The sequence below is a fragment of the Oncorhynchus keta genome, chromosome 3, assembly GCF_023373465.1.
Source record: "Oncorhynchus keta strain PuntledgeMale-10-30-2019 chromosome 3, Oket_V2, whole genome shotgun sequence".
NCBI classification, from domain to species: Eukaryota; Metazoa; Chordata; class Actinopteri; order Salmoniformes; family Salmonidae; genus Oncorhynchus; species Oncorhynchus keta.
The window spans coordinates 4781601-4801077 of record NC_068423.1 but is presented as its reverse complement, the minus strand read 5'-3'; the positions used below and the strand labels follow the sequence as shown (position 1 = coordinate 4801077).

Genomic DNA, 19477 nt, shown 5'->3' with positions numbered 1-19477 from the left:
GGCATGACCATTAAGAAATGCTCATTTTCATTTGTTGCAAAACATTTAAAAACATTTTTGGGGCTGTGTGCCCTAATGAACACAGCCCACTTCTACAGGCTAGCATCGGAAACAGTGTGTTCCACAGCTGGTGCAGAAAGCAGAAGTAGGTAGTGATATCGTCACTTTCCTGTTGCTTCACTAGTCGGCTAATTTGATTCACTTCCTCTGATATGCTGCTTTGCTTATTGACTGTGTGGTCCACCACTCAGTTCTGTAAAATTGACTGTGGTCCACCGTTCCCGTTTCTGTAAAAATCTGATATGGGGCTGGATAAATGTAACCACAATTAAATGCATAGACTGAGCTATGGATGCAAGGACTGACCATCCATCATATCAAAATGATTGTTTCTACCATGAGGCTACATTTTCATTTTATTTACTTTGTTTACAAACATCGCAGTAAAACAAGCTTATATTTTGGGTTCTGATGGGGTACAACAGTTGAAGTAAGGCTCACGAGGCATTTATAAGTTATATTCTGGAAGAATCAATGGGTGAAGAGCATTAATTTATAAGTCCAAAAATGTTATATACAGTGCCTTGCGAAAGTATTCGGCCCCCTTGAACTTTGCGACCTTTTACCACATTTCAGGCTTCAAACATAAAGATATAAAACTGTATTTGTTTGTGAAGAATCAACAACAAGTGGGACACAATCATGAAGTGGAACGACATTTATTGGATATTACAAACTTTTAACAAATCAAAAACTGAAAAATTGGGCGTGCAAAATTATTCAGCCCCTTTACTTTCAGTGCAGCAAACTCTCTCCAAAAGTTCAGTGAGGATCTCTGAATGATCCAATGTTGACCTAAATGACTAATGATGATAAATACAATCCACCTGTGTGTAATCAAGTCTCCGTATAAATGCACCTGCACTGTGATAGTCTCAGAGGTCCGTTAAAAGCACAGAGAGCATCATGAAGAACAAGGAACACACCAGGCAGGTCCGAGATACTGTTGTGAAGCCGGATTTGGATACAAAAAGATTTCCCAAGCTTTAAACATCCCAAGGAGCACTGTGCAAGCGATAATATTGAAATGGAAGGAGTATCAGACCACTGCAAATCTACCAAGACCTGGCCATCCCTCTAAACTTTCAGCTCATACAAGGAGAAGACTGATCAGAGATGCAGCCAAGAGGCCCATGATCACTCTGAATGAACTGCAGAGATCTACAGCTGAGGTGGGAGACTCTGTCCATAGGACAACAATCAGTCGTATATTGCACAAATCTGGCCTTTATGGAAGAGTGGCAAGAAGAAAGCCATTTCTTAAAGATATCCATAAAAAGTGTCGTTTAAAGTTTGCCACAAGCCCCCTGGGAGACACACCAAACATGTGGAAGAAGGTGCTCTGGTCAGATGAAACCAAAATTGAACTTTTTGGCAACAATGCAAAACCCTGAACACACCATCCCCACTGTCAAACATGGTGGTGGCAGCATCATGGTTTGGGCCTGCTTTTCTTCAGCAGGGACAGGGAAGATGGTTAAAATTGATGGGAAGATGGATGGAGCCAAATACAGGACCATTCTGGAAGAAAACCTGATGGAGTCTGCAAAAGACATGAGACTGGGACGGAGATTTGTCTTCCAACAAGACAATGATCCAAAACATAAAGCAAAATCTACAATGGAATGGTTCAAAAATAAACATATCCAGGTGTTAGAATGGCCAAGTCAAAGTCCAGACCTGAATCCAATCGAGAATGTGGAAAGAACTGAAAACTGCTGTTCACAAATGCTCTCCATCCAACCTCACTGAGCTCGAGCTGTTTTGCAAGGAGGAATGGGAAAAAATGTCAGTCTCTCGATGTGCAAAACTGATAGAGACATACCCCAAGCGACTTACAGCTGTAATCGCAGCAAAAGGTGGCGCTACAAAGTATTAACTTAAGGGGGCTGAATAATTTTGCATGCCCAATTTTTCCGTTTTTGATTTGCTAAAAAGGTTTGAAATATCCAATAAATGTCGTTCCACTTCATGATTGTGTCCCACTTGTTGTTGATTCTTCACAAAAAAATACAGTTTTATATCTTTATGTTTGAAGCCTGAAATGTGGCAAAAGGTCACAAAGTTCAAGGGGGCCGAATACTTTCGCAAGGCACTGTATATGGCTTGAAAAAAGTTTCCATTGATTGAGTGGCTGGACAAAATGTGCACATTAACCGGCACCAGAATATGTTTACTTAAGTATATTTTTAAAAAGTATACATGTTTGTATTTCTTTATTTTAACACTGAGTATACCAAACATTAGGAACACCATCCTAAAATAAGTTTTACCCCCCACTTTTGCCCTCAGAACACCCTCAATTCATCAGGGCATGGACTCTACAAGGTCTTGAAAGCTTTCCAGGGGGATGCTGGCCCATGTGGACACCAATGCTTCCCACAGTTGTGTCAAGTTGGCTGGATGTCGTGCGGATGACGGACCATTCTTGATACACGAGAAACTTGTGTGAAAAACACGGCAGCTTTGCAGTTCTTGACCCTTTCAAGGGCACTAAAAGCTTTTGTCTTGCCCCTTCACCCCATCCATGCCTCAATTGTCTCACGGCTTAAAAATCCTTCTTTAGTTCTGAAGACTGAGTCTAAGCTGACATATAGAAGCTGACATAAGGAACTGTTTTAAGATAAATGATCCATGGAATGACTCATTTAATTTACACTGCATTCGTTAAGTATTGACCGCTTGACTTTTTCCACATTTTGTTAAGTTACAGCCCTATTCTAAAATGTATTAAATCGTCCCCCCCATATCAATCTACACACAATACCCCATAATCACAAAGCAAAACAGATGACATTTAAAAAATTAAAAAACAGAAATATCACACTTACATAAGTATTCAGACCCTTTACGCAGTACTTTGTTGAAGTACCTTTGGTAGCGATTACAGCCTTGAGTCTTCTTGGGTATGACGCTACAAGCATGGCACACATGTATTTGGGGAGTTTCCCACATTCATCTCTACAGAACCTCTCAAGCGGTCAGGTTGGATGGAGAGTGTCACTACACAGTTATTTTTAAGTCTCTCCAGAGAGGTTCAATCAGGTTCAAGCCCGGGCTCTGGCTGGACCACTGAAGGACATTCAGAAACTTGTCCAAAAGCTTCCCCTGCATCGTCTTGGCTGTGTGCTTAGGGTCGTTGTCCTGTTGGATGAACCTTCTCCCCAGGTCCTGAGCAGGTTTTCATCAAGGATCTCTGTACTTGGCTCCATTCAACTTTCCCTTGTTCCTGACGTAGGGATGGTGCCAGGTTTCCTCCAGGCGTGATGCTTGACATTCAGGCCAAAAAGTTCAATATTGGTTTCATCAGACCAGAGAATATTGTTTCTCATGGTCAGAGTCCTTTAGGTGCCTTTTGGCAAACTCCAAGCAGGCTGTCATGTGCCTTTTACCGAGGAGTGGCTTCCGTCTGGCCACTCTACCATAAAGGCCTAATTGGTGGAGTGCTGCAGAGATGGTTGTCCTTCTGGAAGGTCCTCCCATCTCCACAGAGGAACTCTGGCGCTCTGTCAGAGTGACCATTGGGGTCTTGGTCACCTTGACCAAGGCCCTTCTCCCCCAACTGCTCAGTTTGGCCAGGTGGCCAGGTCTTGGAGGAGTCTAGGTGGTTCCTAGGTGCCACTGTGTTCTTGGGAACATTCAATGCTGCAGAAATGATTTGGTACCATTCCCCAGAACTTTGCATCGACACAATCATGTCTCGAAGCTCTACGGACAATTCCTTGACCTCATGGCTTGGTTTTTGCTATGACATGCACTGTGAACTGTGGAACCTTATATAGACAGGTGTGTGCCTTTCCAAAATCATGTCCCATCATTGAATTTACCACAGGTGGACTCAAATCAAGTTGTAGAAACATCAAGGATGATTTATTGAAACACAATGAACTAGAGCTCAATTCCGAGTCTCATTGCAAAGGGTCTGAATTCTTATGCTTTTAATTTTTTATATATTTGCATCCATGACTATGTGCATAGGAGCAGCAGCCTCTAAGGTGCATGGTAGAGTAACAGGGTGGTAAGCCAGCTAGTGACAGTGACTAAAGTTCAGAGCAGGGTACTGGGAGGAGGCCGGTTATTGATGACTATTTAACAGTCTGATGGCCTAGAAGCTGTTTGTCATGGAAAGAGCAGGTGTTATTAATGTTTTGTATACTCGGTGTTTGACTCCAATAAGAGAAGTCTTACACTCGTCTAGAATACTAAGTTCATAATACATAAACAAATACATACATTTGGACCAATTATGAATGAAGTGAGCAGATGCAGGACAAAGATCACCAATGGTGGAGTGTGGGAGTCATACCTGTGTGGTGCCTGGGGAGTAGCTGCCTTGAAGGTAGTGGTGGCGGACCTTTTCGGACCTTTGCAGCAGGTGTTTCAGCTTGGCAAACTGTGACAGGCAGAGTAGTGTCAGTCAACCTCAAAACACAGTCTCTAAGGCTGTAAGAGCTGCATTCCCATGGATTATTTTAGAACAGTTGTCTGTTTTGTAAGCGTTATCTATTGTTTTAAAATCCTCTGTCGCACTATTCACAAACTCTCATCACCTATTCTGTTTCAAGTTCAGTAGCCTACCTCTGCTCTCATGTTGGGTGTGTGAGATAAAAATGCACCTAGGCTTGGTCTTAATTAAAATTGCCTGTAGGCTATACGCATGGGCGGACTAGCACACGCAGTTGTCTTTCCATGAAAATGAACTTCTTAAATATGTTAGGCTATAGTTTAGGCTCCGACATTGACTGGAAATAAATATTGATAACACATTTGAGTCTGCCTGCAAATTGTCCTGCTCCCATCAAAGTAATGCAAGATTATTTTGATTAGTTCTTCGTTTTGTAGGTTATTTATTCTCTATTGTATTAAAAGCAACTGTAGCAACATTCAAACTCAAAACCTAATTCTTGCTGATTTACATTCAGTAGCCTACCCTTGTCTTTGTTGGGCGGGCAAGATCAGGAGCGACTATACAGTTGAAGTCAGAAGTTTACATACACTGAGGATGGTGTAATTAAAACTAGTTTTTCAACCAGTCTACACATTTCTTGTTAGCAAACTATAGTTTTGGCAAGTCGGTTAGGACATCTACTTCATGCATGACAAGTAATTTTTCCAACAATTGTTTCCAGACAGATTATTTCACTGTGTCACAATTCCAATGGGTCAGAAGTTTACATACACTAAGTTGACTGTACCTTTAAACAGCTTGGCTTTATAAGTTTCTGAAAGGCTACTCATTTGAGTCAATTGGAGGTGTACCTGTGGATGTATTTCAAGGCCTACCTTCAAACTCAGTGCCTCGATGCTTGACATCATGGGAAAAATAAATTTAAAAAACAAAAAAAAAAATCAGCCAAGACACCAGAAAAAGAATTGTAGACCTCCACAAGTCTGGTTCATCCTTGGGAGCAATTTCCAAATGCCTGAAGGTACCACGTTCATCTGTACAAACAATAGTACGCAAGTATAAACACCATGGGACCACGCAGCCGTCATACCGCTCAGGAAGGAGACGTGTTATGTATCCTATAGATGAACGTACTTGTGTGAAAAGTGCAAATCAATCCCAGAACAACAGCAAAGGACCTTGTGAAGCTGCTGGAGGAAACAGGTACAAAAGTATCTATATCCACAGTAAAACGAGTCCTATATCGACAAAACCCAAAAGGCTGCTCAGCAAGGAAGCCACTGCTCCAAAACCTAAAACAATAAAACAATTCAGACTACGGTTTGTAACTGCACATGGGGACAAAGACTATACTTTTTAGAAAAATGTCCCTAGTCTGATGAAACAAAAATAGATCTGTTTGGCCATAATGACCATCGTTATTTTTGGAGGAAAAAGGGGGATGCTTGCAAGCCGAAGAACACCATCCCAACCGAGAAGCACGGGGTGGCAGCATCATGTTGAGGGGGTGCTTTGCTGCAGGAGGGACTGGTGCACTTCCCAAATAGATAGCATCATGAGGTAGGAAAATTGTGTGGATATATTGAAGCAACATCTCAAGACATCAGTCAGGAACTTCAAGCTTGGTCGCAAATGGGTCTTCCAAATGGACAATGACCCCAAGCACACTTCTAAAGTTGCGGCAAAATGGCTTAAGGACAACAAAGTCAAGGTATTGGAGTGGCCATCACAAAGCCCTGATTTCAATCCTATAGAAAATGTGGGTAGAAATGAAAAAGTGTGTGCGAGCAAGGAGGCCTACAAACCTGACTCAGTTACACCAGCTCTGGAGGAATGGGCAAAAAGTCACCCAACTCATTGTGGGAAGCTTGTGGAAGGCTACACAAAACGTTTGACCCAAATGACCCAAAACCAAATACTAATTGAGTGTATATAAAACTTCTGACCCACTGGGAATTCAATGAAATAAAAGCAGAAATAATTCTCTGCTATTATTCTGACATTTCATTCTTAAAATAAAGTGGTGATCCTAACTGACCTAAGACAGGGAATTTTTACTAGGATTAAATGTCAGGAATTGTGAAAAAATAAGTTTAAATGTATTTGGCTAAGGTGTATGTAAACTTCCGACTTCAACTGTGTGTGGTCTCAATTAAATAGCTTGTATACTATGCTACATGGGTGGAGAAGTTGTCTTTAACTTCCATAGTATGGTAGGCTATAGTTTAGAAATGTGCGTATGGAACTCAGAGATAAGCCTAATGCTGCATTGACCTATAGGCTATGAATTCCATTGTCAACTAAGTAAAATACATAAGCCTAACACTGACAAATAAAAAAAACACTTTCTTTCATTCGAATTCATCTCTACTCTGCCTGTCTGCCTCCCTTTCTATCTATCTGTCTTGACTTGAGCCATCACTAGTGAAGTGCAACGTATCAAACTTATCCAGCCCTCTTGCGAAGTGACAACATTGTATCAAATGGATCCAGCCCGAATGCCATTGCTATGGAACTTGCAACGTTGTATTAACTAGCCTATTCCGGGGGCTCAGTTTCCCTTGCCAATGAGCTTGGGACAGACAGCTATTTTTGCACAAGGGAAACATTTCAGGTATTTTATGACCTTTCCACTGGACATATGGGATCATCAGATCATGATATTTTGCTCTCACACTGAGGCTTGGTGATTATCGAAGCCGGGAGAGTATTTGAGAGACTTTTCAGATACTGTGAGGGACCTATTTGTAATGGATGTTGAAAAACAAACTTTGTTGACTTAGGTTATTAGTGGTGGACATTGTGAGTTTAGACAAATCAGGCACTCAATTGAGCACTTTCCTACATTTGTGCAGAGCAGGCCAGGTACTTTATGCGTGCTCCCTAAACATTATCAGAAAAACCACACTCATTGCTCACGTTCATTTTAGTCATTTAGCAGACACTTATTTGGAGTGACTTACAGGAGCAATTAGTTGGCTCGGTATTCGAACCATTGACCTTTCAGTTACAGGCCCAACACTCTTAACCGCTAGGCTAACGCCCCAAAAAGAGCAGTACAATTTGTTAATATTTTTATTTTACAAAACTCAAATTATGGTTATGAAATAAACCAAAACATGTTTCTTGCAAATGTTTCCACTCAGAACAAGAACATTAAATCATCATCTGAAAATGGCACGTTTCTATGTTTTGTAGTAAAACATTTAGGAAGATAAGTGTTTTCAATGACATCATTGATGTGCATCATGTGATTTTAAATTATGAGTAGGCATGACGTCATTGGAAACTCACCTTCCTCTATTTTTTACTACAACACATGGCAACGTGGCATTTTCACATGCACTATATATACAAACTTGTGGACACCCCTTCAAATGAGTGGATTTGAATACAGTTGCTGTTAAATATGAGTGTTTCAGAATGGAATATCCTTTATATTTTAGATTTTTTTTAATGTAACTATATTAATATACACTGCTCAAAAAAATAAAGGGAACACTAAAATAACACATCCTAGATCTGAATGAATGAAATATTTTTTAATTAATTTCTTTCCATAGTTGAATGTGCTGACAACAAAATCATGCAAAAATGATCAATGGAAATCAAATTTATCAACCCATGGAGGTCTGGATTTGGAGTGGAAAACCACACTACAGGCTGATCCAACTTTGATGTAATGTCCTTAAAACAAGTCAAAATTAGGCTCAGTAGTGTGTGTGGCCTCCACGTGCCTGTATGACCTCCCTACAACGCCTGGGCATGCTCCTGATGAGGTGGCGGATGGTCTCCCTCTAGGGATCTCCTTCCAGATCTGGACTAAAGCAGCCGCCAACTCCTGGACAGTCTGTGGTGCAACGTGGCGTTGGTGGATGGAGCGAGACATGATGTCCCAGATGTGCTCAATTGGATTCAGGTCTGGGGAACGGGCGAGCCAGTCCATAGCATCAATTCTTTCCTCTTGCAGGAACTGCTGACACACTCCAGCCACATGAGGTCTAGCATTGTCTTGCATTAGGAGGAACCCATGGCCAACCGCACCAGCATCTCACAAGGGGTCTGAGGATCTCCTCTCGGTACCTAATGGCAGTCAGGCTACCTACGGGGCGCACATGGAGGCCCCCAAAAGAAATGCCACCCCACACCATGACTGATCCACCGCCAAACCGGTCATGCTGGAGGATGTTGCAGGCAGCAGAACGTTCTCCACGGCGTCTCCAGACTCGGTCACGTCTGTCACGTGCTCAGTGTGAACCTGCTTTCATCTGTGAAGAGCACAGGGCGCCAGTGGCGAATTTGCCAATCTTGGTGTTCTCTGGCAAATGCCAAATGTCCTGCACGGTGTTGGGCTGTAAGCACAACCCCCACCTGTGGACGTCGGGCCCCTCATACCACCCGTTTGAGCAGACACATGCACATTTGTGGCCTGCTGGAGGTCATTTTGCAGGGCTCTGGCAGTGCTCCTCCTGCTCCTCCTTGCACAAAGGCAGAGGTAGCGGTCCTACTGCTGGGTTGTTGCCCTCCTACGGCCTCCTCCACGTCTCCTGGTGTACTGGCCTGTCTCCTGGTAGCGCCTCAATGCTCTAGACACTACGCTGACAGACACAGCAAACCTTCTTGCCACAGCTCGCATTGATGTGCCATCCTGGATGAGCTGCACTACCTGCGCCACTTGTGTGGGTTGTAGACTCCCGTCTACCACTAGAGTGAAAGCACCACCAGCATTCAAAAATGACCAAAACATCAGCCAGGAAGCATAGGAACTGAGAAGTGGTCTGTGGTCCCCACCTGCAGAACCACTCCTTTATTGGGGGTGTCTTGCTAATTGCCTATCATTTCCACCTGTTGTCCAAATCCATTTGCATAACAGCACGTGAAATTGATTGTCAATCAGTGTTGCTTGGTGGTCATTCTGTAGCTCAGTTGGTAGAGCATGGCGCTTGTAACGCCAGGGTAGTGGGTTCGATCCCCGGGACCACCCATACGTAGAATGTATGCACACATTTGGAGACCAATTTGTAAGTCGCTTTGGATAAAAGCGTCTGCTAAATGGCATATTATTTTTATTATTATTGCTTCTTAAGTGGACAGTTTGATTTCACAGAAGTGTGATTGACTTGGAGTTACATTTACATTACATTACATTACATTTAAGTCATTTAGCAGACGCTCTTATCCAGAGCGACTTTTGACAAATTGTGCATTACCTTATGACATCCAGTGGAACAGCCACTTACAATAGTGCATCTAAATCTTTTAGGGGGGGTGAGAAGGATTACTTATCCTATCCTAGGTATTCCTTAAAGAGGTGGGGTTTCAGGTGTCTCCGGAAGGTGGTGATTGACTTGTCCTGGCGTCGTGAGGGAGTTTGTTCCACCATTGGGGGCCAGAGCAGCGAACAGTTTTGACTGGGCTGAGCGGGAACTGTACTTCCTCAGTGGTAGGGAGGCGAGCAGGCCAGAGGTGGATGAACGCAGTGCCCTTGTTTGGGTGTAGGGCCTGATCAGAGCCTGGAGGTACTGAGGTGCCGTTCCCCTCACAGCTCCGTGAAGCACCATGGTCTTGTAGCGGATACTAACTGGAAGCCAGTGGAGACAGCGGAGGAGCGGGGTGACGTGAGAGAACTTGGGAAGGTTGAACACAGACGGGCTGCACTCTGAAAGTTTTGAGTTGTAGGGGCTTAATGGCACAGGCAGGGAGGCCAGCCAACAGCGAGTGCAGTAATCCAGACGGGAGATGACAAGTGCCTGGATTTGCCATTCCTGTGTGAGGCAGGGTCGTACTGCTGATGTTGTAGGCATGAACCTACAGAGCTGGGCCACCGCCTGATGTTAGTTGAGAACGACAGGGTGTTGTCCAGGATCACGCCAAGATTCTTAGCTTGACATTTTTTTCCCCACTAATTGGTCTTTTGACCAATCAGATGAGACCTTTTCACATCTTTTTCAGAGTTGATTTGATAAGTCAAAACATCAATTAGTGGACTGCCTGTCTAAATCTCAGCTGGCGTGTGTGTGCGTCTATACAGTATGTACTGTGTGTGTGTAAATGTATGTCTATGCTATATGTACTATGTAGGCACCTGAGCTGAGCCATAAGGGAGACAAGGCATCTGCCACCACACTACCACTATCAGATTAGGGGGGGCAATGTAGCAGTTTTTTTGTTGTTTTGTTTTTTACAGCAGCTACTCTTCCTGGGGCCAAACACGTCAAGGAACTTACTTCACACAAAAAATAAATACAATAAATTACAGTAGATCATATATTATTAGACAACTACATATCTACAATACAAAACATGTATAATACCACAATACAACAATATTACAATGTACGTGTCCATGGCGGTTGGTGCCGTTTAAGTTGTCCAATAGAAACAAGTGTTCCTAATGGACAAATTCAGGTATGTTAATCCCAGTTTCATTTCCTTCCGTTTAAAAATAGTTTTTCAACAGAATCGGTGGAATGAGTACCACCCTGATCACACGTAAACAGTTCACTTTCATAGCAGCCAAGTTGTATTACTTCTCGCATTTATGCGCTCTCCTCTGCTCACCTTTTCTCTTCGCTTGAGGACTTAATGCGACCAGGCGAAAAAACCTTTCCAAGCCAAGCCATATCATAACCACTACAGACAGCCTACATCATCACCATATTAGCTAAAGTAAAATCATAGTCAACATAGCTAATAGAACTAAAGAGTTAGTAAACCCAATATAATTATGCAGTAACGTTACCGTGTAGTCAGTAAGCAGATTAGCATTTACACAGGCAGGCCACAGTGGCAATACATTTGTAAAACAAAAAGTTTACCGTGACTTGGAAGAGTTCCACTGTTGTGTTGGATAGTCATAGCCAGCTAGCTAACATAGCATCCCTCTGAGCAGGCTAAACTAGCTAGCTACATTTGCTATACATAAGTAAAACTGAAAAAAAGTGACGAAATCTCTCGCTTCTCCCTCATTTTGGAAGAAATAAGTGTTCAAAACTGTTCAAGTATTCTCTCTCTTTGAGTCAAATACTCACCACATTTTATGCACTGCTAGCTAGCTGTAGCTTATGCTTTCAGTACTAGATTCATTCTCTCATCCTTTGATTAGGTGGACAACGTCATTTCATGCTGCAAGAGCTCTGATAGAGGATTTCCATCAACCTGGAAGTTGTCATAATTACTGTGTAAGTCTATGTAAGGGGGTGAGAAACATGAGCCTCCTAGATTTTGTATTGAAGTCAATGTACCCAGAGGAGGACGGAAGCTATCTGTCCTCTAGCTACACCATAGTGCTACCCTAGTGCTGTTGAGGCTACTGTAGATCTTCATTGCAAATACTTTTAATCAATTAATTGGTGACAAGCAAATATATTTAGTATAGTTTTATCTAAAAAGGATAACTTTTAAATGTTTTAAGTATGGTCCACTCCTTTCTCCTGAGGAGCCTTTACTGAAGTGTGTAGAGTGCATGTTCGCTAGCGTGTGTATGACTCTTCACAGTCCGCATTGTTGCACAAGGTGTAGTTTTATCTTTAAAAAAAAATAATAATCTGATTTTACTGCTTGCACGAGTAACTTGATGTGGAATAATGTTCCATGTAGTTTCCCGAAATCTGTTCTGGACTTGGGGACTTGTGTGTTGTCCCCCCTACTGAAATCACAGTCACACACACTAGATTGTATCTAATTTATTATATATGTTTTTATTTTTTATCAGGTATGGCAGTGTATTCGGAAATTATTCAGACCCCTTGACTTTTCCATATTTTGTTACCTTACAGTCTTAAATCCATTTGAGGTTCTCTCAAGCTACACATAATGCCCCACAACGACAAAGCAAAAACTGATTCAGACATTTTTGCAAATTCAAAATATTCATAATAAAATATGAAATATTAGTTACATAAGTATTCACACCCTTCACTCAGCACATTGTTTGTTTTACCTCCATTTTACTAGGCAAGCCAGTTAAGAACAAATTATTATTTACAATGACAGCCTAGAAACAGTGGGTCAACTGCCTTGTTCAGGAGCTGAACGACAGATTTTTTTACCTCGTCAGCTCGGGGATTCGATCCACCAGCCTTTCGGTTAATGGCCTTAACGCTCTAACCACTAGGCTACCTGCCACCCACAATTGTTGAAGCGCCTTCATCAGCAATTACAGCCTCAAGTCTCCTTGGGTATGACTCTACAAGCTTGAAACACCTGTATTTGGGGAGTTTCTCCCATTCTTCTCTGCAGGGCCTCAGGCTCTGTCAGTTTGGATTTGGAAGATCGCAGCAGCTGTTTTCAGGTCTCCAGAGATGTTCGATTGGGTTCAAGTTCAGGCTCTGGCTGGACCACTGAAGGACATTCAGAGACTTGTCCCGAAGCCACTCCTGCATTGTCTTGGCTGTGTGCTTAGGGTCGTTGTCCTGTTGGAAGGTGAACCTTTGCCCCAGTCTGAGGTCCTGAGCAGGTTTCATCAAGGATCTCTCTGTACTTTGCTCCATTAATCTTTCCCTTGATCCTGGCTGGTCTCTCAGTCCCTGAAATAAATCCACACAACATGCTGCCACCACCACCACGCTCCCAACGTAGGGATGGTGCCAGGTTTCCTCCAGACGTGACGCTTTCAGGCCAAAGAGTTCAATCTTGGTTTCATCAGACTAGAGAATCTTGTTTCTCATGGTCTGAGTCCTTTAGGTGCATTTTGGCAAACTCAGAGGCCTGTCATGTGCCTTTTACTGAGGGGCTTCCGTCTAGCCACTCTACTATAAAGGCCTGATTGGAGTGCTGCAGAGATGGTTGTCCTTCTGGAGGTTCACCCATCGCCACAGAGAAACTGTGGCGCTCTGTCAGAGTGACCATCGGGTTCCTGGTCACCTCGCTTACAAAGGCACTTCTCCCCCGATTGCTCAGTTTGGCCAGGTTGCCAGCTCTAGGAAGTCTTGGTGGTTCCAAACTTCTTCCATTGAAGAATGATTGAGGTCACAGTGTTCTTGGGGACCTTCAATGCTGCAGAAATGTGATTTTACCCGTCCCCAGATCTGTGCCTCGACACAATCATGTCACGGAGCTCCGCGGACAATTCCTCTGAATTCTTATGTGAATAAGGTATCAGTTTTTATTTTATAAATTTGCAAACATTTCGAAAAACATATTTTTGCTTTGTAATTATGGGGTATTTAGTGTAGATTGATGAGGGAAATGTTTTAAACCATTTTACAATAAGGCTGTAACGTAAAAATGTTTCGAAAAGGGAAAGGATCTGAATACTTTCTTAATGCACTGTAGGCAATGAATATATCGCACAACTTTGGATTTCATCCCCTTATCACAAATCAACTGGTTCTGAACACTTGGAAGTTTCTACAGTGTGATATGGTCTGCTCCTCTCGCTTTGGCCACGCAGAGCGCCTCTCAAAAGGGATTGCGGTCTATAAAATTTTGTAACTTTAACCTATATATCTAAAAATGACCATATACACTGATAGTTTTGGTAGTTTTGCTTCAAACAATTGCTGATGGTGTACCTGAACATTTAAATCAAATGTATTGTAAGCCCTGTAAAGCAGGTATAACCAGATGACAGTTGTCTCTCCGGTAGCTACTTTAATACCGGCAAAACACAATTTCAACAGCACATCGATTAACAATAACCTAGCAAATTACATAGGTTGTCAAAACTAATAAAGCCTAATATCACATAAGCCATTTATTGCCTGGGGTTGTGGGGCATGCAAAATGACTTGTAGATCAATGACTCAACACAGTTACATGCAGTTTGACATCACTTGTCACAAAAGATGAGGTATTTCCAGAAGGTAGAAATAATGTAATAGGAGCCAAAGAAAAATACGAACCGGCAATTCGTAACATTTGAATCCATCTTCTGACCAATGCATGCTACATTTGGAACGGTTTGGGGTCCACGGACCCACACACTTGTATCTTAAACATTTAAAAATCGGGGACTAATGCGCATCGGTCAATCGTTACATCCCTAATTAATATATTTTGTTTTATTATTCAAATATAAATAACCAAAGTTTCCATGATTTCCTTAATGACCAAAATGTCCAAACAATGTGCTAACTTTGGTGAATTACCGGGAGTTTTGCAACCCGTCTGTCTTTTTGAGACCTAAGAGATTTCAACTCCTGTTCTCACACAAACACTTGTGATTTCATGCGATGTGAGTGGGTGTCAGTGCATTACATGCCTCCTGTAGGTGCTCAGCACTGCCCCACGATGCTGAGCGTTTGTGCCCTTCGCTGCCTTTCCCGTTCGAAGCCTCGTCTGACCACGAGTCAGGCGTCTGGAGGAGGAAGAGCAGTGTCATCATTATCATCTTCCCAAGTCACACGTTATTCCATGTCATGAGGGGTTCACCACATGGAATCAAAAACATTTGATCCATGCCTAATGCAAGTTAAAAAAACACACAAGTGCATTGGTGTCTTCAATGTTTGTTTTTTTATGTTTAGGGCATTGAATGTCTAATAACGTGCAACATTGACCTTTTGACTAGGACAGAGGGGACATGTAAGACACATTGTGTCATGTCCATCACCTATTACTAGATATGCTTAAGTGACATTACATCATGTATACGGTGTTGAAAACACAAATCTTTGCACAGAGAGAGAGCAGAGCATAAGGGCTTGAGGTAAGAGACTCACACCGTACCCCTACACACACACACCTAGTCTGCTTGCTGCCTCTCAAGCCTCAGAGAAATGGAGAAAGAGGGAGAGGATGTGGGCTAGTGGCGAGTCCCTGCAGAGCGCAAGCACACAGATAGGATGGGTGCAGCCTGCTGCGCAACAAAAAAAGGCCCTGTCAGCTGACTCCAGACATGTTCACACGACTGTGGTTCTCACTCCTTCAGAGAGCAGAACCACCACCTAACACTCATTTTTTTTGTCTCTCAGTACTTGCCTTTTCGCTCACTCTCAATCCTCTGCTACAAGCCCAGACCTAAATGCAACCTCTCCAAAGCCTTGACTAATACTTTCACAGATAATTTACGGTCACTTGTGCTGGCTATTATTAACCTCAAAACATGAGTCGAATGATGTAGGCATAGCCTATTGTAGATAATTTTGTCTGTTTTTATTCTACATACATATAACTTAATGTTCCTAACAAAGCCTAACTAGCAGAACATCTATAACTACCATCCCTGAACTTCAATCAAAAACTTTGTGACTTTCCCCATTCAGATACAAAATGGAGGAAATATAACAAAAGGATATTGTCAGAGAATTCAATGGGAGGTAGTCACCTGGGTTGATTGGTTCTTCCTGCAGAGGCCTGCCTGGCCCTCGGGCTCTTTGGGCCAGTGGCCCTGCAGGTAGGGGCCCACAATGGCATCCAGAGAGAGTGTCCGACGCATCCCAGGGGTCACCTGTCGCGCTTTGGTTTTCTTCTCTGATAACAATGAAAGGAGGAGAATTTTAACATGCATAGAATCCCAACATGCAACAATTTCAGAGATTTTACTGAGTTACAGTTCATATAAGGAAATCAGTCCATTGAAATAAATAAATTGGGCCCAAATCTATGGATTTCACGACTAGGCAGGTGTGTAGCCATTGGTGGGCCTTGGAGGGCACAGGCCCACCCACTTAGCAGCCAGTGCTGAACCACTGGGGAGCCGGGCCCAGCCAATTCAGAATGTGTTTTTCCCCACAAAAGGGCATTATAACTGACACAAAACACTCCTCAATGTCAATTGAAAGAACAGTTCGGCGGGAGCTTCATGAAATGGGTTTCCATTGCCGAGCAGCCGCACACAAGCCCAAGATCACCATGCGCAATGCCAAACGTCAGCTAGAGTGGTGTAAAGCTCGCCGCCATTGGACTCTAGAGCAGTGTAAACACGTTCTCTGGAGTGAACTCACTTCACCATCTGGCAGGCCGATGGACGAATCTGGGTTTGGCGGATGCAGGAAAAATGCTACCTGCCCCAATGCATAGTGCGAAGTGTAAAGTTTGGTGGAGGATGAACAATGGTCTGGGGCTGTTTTCAGGCTAGGCCCCTTTGTTCCAGTGAAGGGAAATCCTAACGCTACAGCATACAACAATATTAGAGATGATTCAGTGCTTCCAACTTTGTGGCAACAGTTTGGGGAAGGCCCTTCCCTGTTTCAGCATGACAATGCCCCATTGCACAAAGTGAGGTCCATAGAGAAATGGTTTGTCGAGCTCGCCGTGGAAGAACTTGACTGGCATGCACAGAGCTCTGACCTCAACCCCATGTAAATCAGGCAATGCCCACATTATTCTGAAATGTTAGAATGTAAAAATAATGTGAATGTCAATGCATTGGGTAGGCCTATAAAGAATATATATATTTCATATTGATTTAACTAGGCAAGTCAGTTAAGAACAAATTCTTATTTACAATGACGGCCTACCCGGGCCAAACCCTAACGACGCTGGGCAAATTGGGCGCCACCCTACGGGACTTCCAATCACGGCCAGTTGTGATACAGCCTGGAATCAAACCAGAGTCTGTAGTGACACCTCTAGCACCGAGATGCAGTGCCTTAGACCTCTGCACCACTCGGGAGCCCATATATATATTCTTAAAAGCGGTAATGCATACCATTTTGCATACATTTTTCCCCTATAGGCTAAAACAATTAGATATAAAAATGAAAAAGTACTTGAAATTCCTTTAATTTGACTTGTCAATATTTACGAGCTCGATATAAATAAAATCACCTGCTATTTAAATGATGAACGCATCATTCACTTTCCAGGCAGATCTTGACCGGGCCAGTAATTAAATATTTTGGGGCCAGTATCTTTCAATTGCATGTGCAGTGAGCATAGGACCTATATGTCCACTACTTTGCGTAGCCATTAACGATGCTATTGATAGCCTAACCGTTCTCGGGTAGATGGAAAGGCAATTAAAAAGGCAACTACAATGGGCGCTACAGAAACACTGCTTGTCAAACAACTGTCTGGCTGGTGTGTACCTGAATTAAACGGTAACACACAACAAAAAAAATAAGACATTTCTCCCAGACCTCATAAATGGTCATCAGATGTAGTTTTACGCACTGTTGATTGACACTGAAAAACAAAATTGTTTTTGAAATTCTGCTCTCTAGAGGATTTCGCAGAAAAGAACAACCGTCGACATCTGCAATAAATACATTTTGCACTTTATTTGAGCAGTCTCTTTTCTTTGCCGTTACAGTAAATCTATCCAAATCAATGTAAGAACAAGGGCATGGTAATTTAAAAGATGAATAGTCATTGTTAAGCCTGGCTCTGTACGGAATGAGGGCACATTATAGGACTCAAACTAGGTCAAGTATCGTTTTTTTTTTGTTAAAACAAGTGTGTGGACCAAATCATGTGCTGGTGCCACCAGTGGAAAAAGTTAGTGTTGAACCCCATTACACTTCTTTTTGTTGTATTTGGTGATGGGGAGACTGATAATTCATGAAGCCCCGAAAGGTGTTCAACCTGTTTTAACTAGTAACTGTTGCCGGAAGGTTCCAAGAGTACAGCTGTATTACTACCACTGTTATATGACAGTTTCAAATTAAGTCATACAATCTAAGTTATGTAGCATAGAGTAATATTAGTAATTGCTGTATATTACAGCCATTTTGTCCGTTTTTGTTCAAGTGACCTTATTCAGCATTGGATGGTTGAATGGGTGTAACATGGTTTCAACCATTTCCTTTGGCAGGCAATTATTAAATTGTTCTGTTGTACATTTCACTGGTTGTCATCGGATGAAAGCATAACTTTTGAAAGCAGTTGCCATAAATGAACAATTAACAGTATAATTGCAAGACCTTATTTTCTCACCCACGCTCATTTCTACCACTGTTTGTTTGGGTTTATGTTGAATGAGATACTCAATGAAAATCAAAACATGTAGGTAACCTTAGCTAGCTATATCTGTACTGTCTGTGTTTACCATACCGGACTTGCCATTTTTCAAGCTGGTCTGTGCTTTGCTGTGCAGCTGGAATGGAACTGTTGCTCTCAAAGGCTGTGGACCAGAAGTGTCTCCCCGGGTCTGGCTGACTCCGCTTCGGCAAGACATCTTCCCAAGACCGCTGCAACTCAAGGTTTTAGTTAGCTCTCGTTGGATTTCTGGTAAATGCTAGAATACCCAACTTCTAGAACTTGACTGGGGAGGTCTCACTCAAGCTAAAACAGCGGCTACCTGTTCCCTCTGAGATCTTAGCTACTTCACGTTGATAACTATTCAAGTCAGTGCGTGTTTTTAATGGGTAGCTAGCTAAATAGTGTTCTAACTGGGCTATGCCTAAGAAATAGTTAAGTGGATCTTCTTTGCTCGTGCGAGTTAGCTAGCTAGCCAGCCAGCAGAGTTCCTTTGTGACGATACTGAGCAATTGCAGCACTTTTGTCAAAGAAGGAAGCAGTCCAACCTCAGTAAGTTAATAAACTACATATCACGAGTCTTCTTAGTAAACAATATATCATCATAATTATTCGCAGTGGAACTTATTCTGATCACCAACTAAGTTGAGGTGGTCACGGTGGAGTTTCTTGCGTTGTTGATTGACGCCAACTCAAACAACTTTCACGCTCGTGTGGATGTAATTATGCGGGGTGGGTCCAGTTTTGAATCTGAGATTTGGTTGGTTAGTGAAATGTATTACCATAAGTCCATTGAGCAACTCACTACCAATCGATCACTGTGACAGAAAAAACATGTCACTGCCCAATTCATTTGTCATATTGATTTGAACGTTCTCTTGTTTTTTTTTCAAGACTGGGATAATCAAACTGGACACTGATTCAAAATCTTATCACATAGCCTAGGCTATTCAAGCGTATAAAATGTTGCATTTCAATATTGTTGTTTAAAATGACTTTTAACCTGAAATCCTGAAATAATATTTGTTGTGCACAATGGACAGTCATATGACAATATGACATTCATCTATACATCCATTATTAATGAATTAATTCAATGCATAAGCATATCTTCATCCATTCTAATAACGGGCTCACTCTTATGTA

General features: G+C 42.3%; 1 protein-coding gene across 2 annotated transcripts in view; it reads right to left on the bottom strand.

The window, feature by feature from the left end:
- The window catches only part of LOC118364329 (protein FAM117A-like), a 32274-nt gene extending 13225 nt beyond the window's left edge, over positions 1–19049 (bottom strand). Inside the window, exons 1-4 of one of the 2 annotated variants that reach the window (XM_035745791.2) lie at positions 18407–19049; positions 15738–15883; positions 14673–14768; positions 4367–4453 (exon numbers count right to left, since the gene is read on the bottom strand). In XM_035745791.2, coding sequence (XP_035601684.1) covers positions 4367–4453; positions 14673–14768; positions 15738–15883; positions 18407–18530 — 453 coding nt within the window. In that variant the 5' untranslated portion in view covers positions 18531–19049. The remainder of the gene's footprint in view (positions 1–4366; positions 4454–14672; positions 14769–15737; positions 15884–18406) is intronic. The other variant, XM_035745801.2, reaches the window with a different exon arrangement.
- Between the last annotated feature and the right edge of the window lie 428 nt (positions 19050–19477).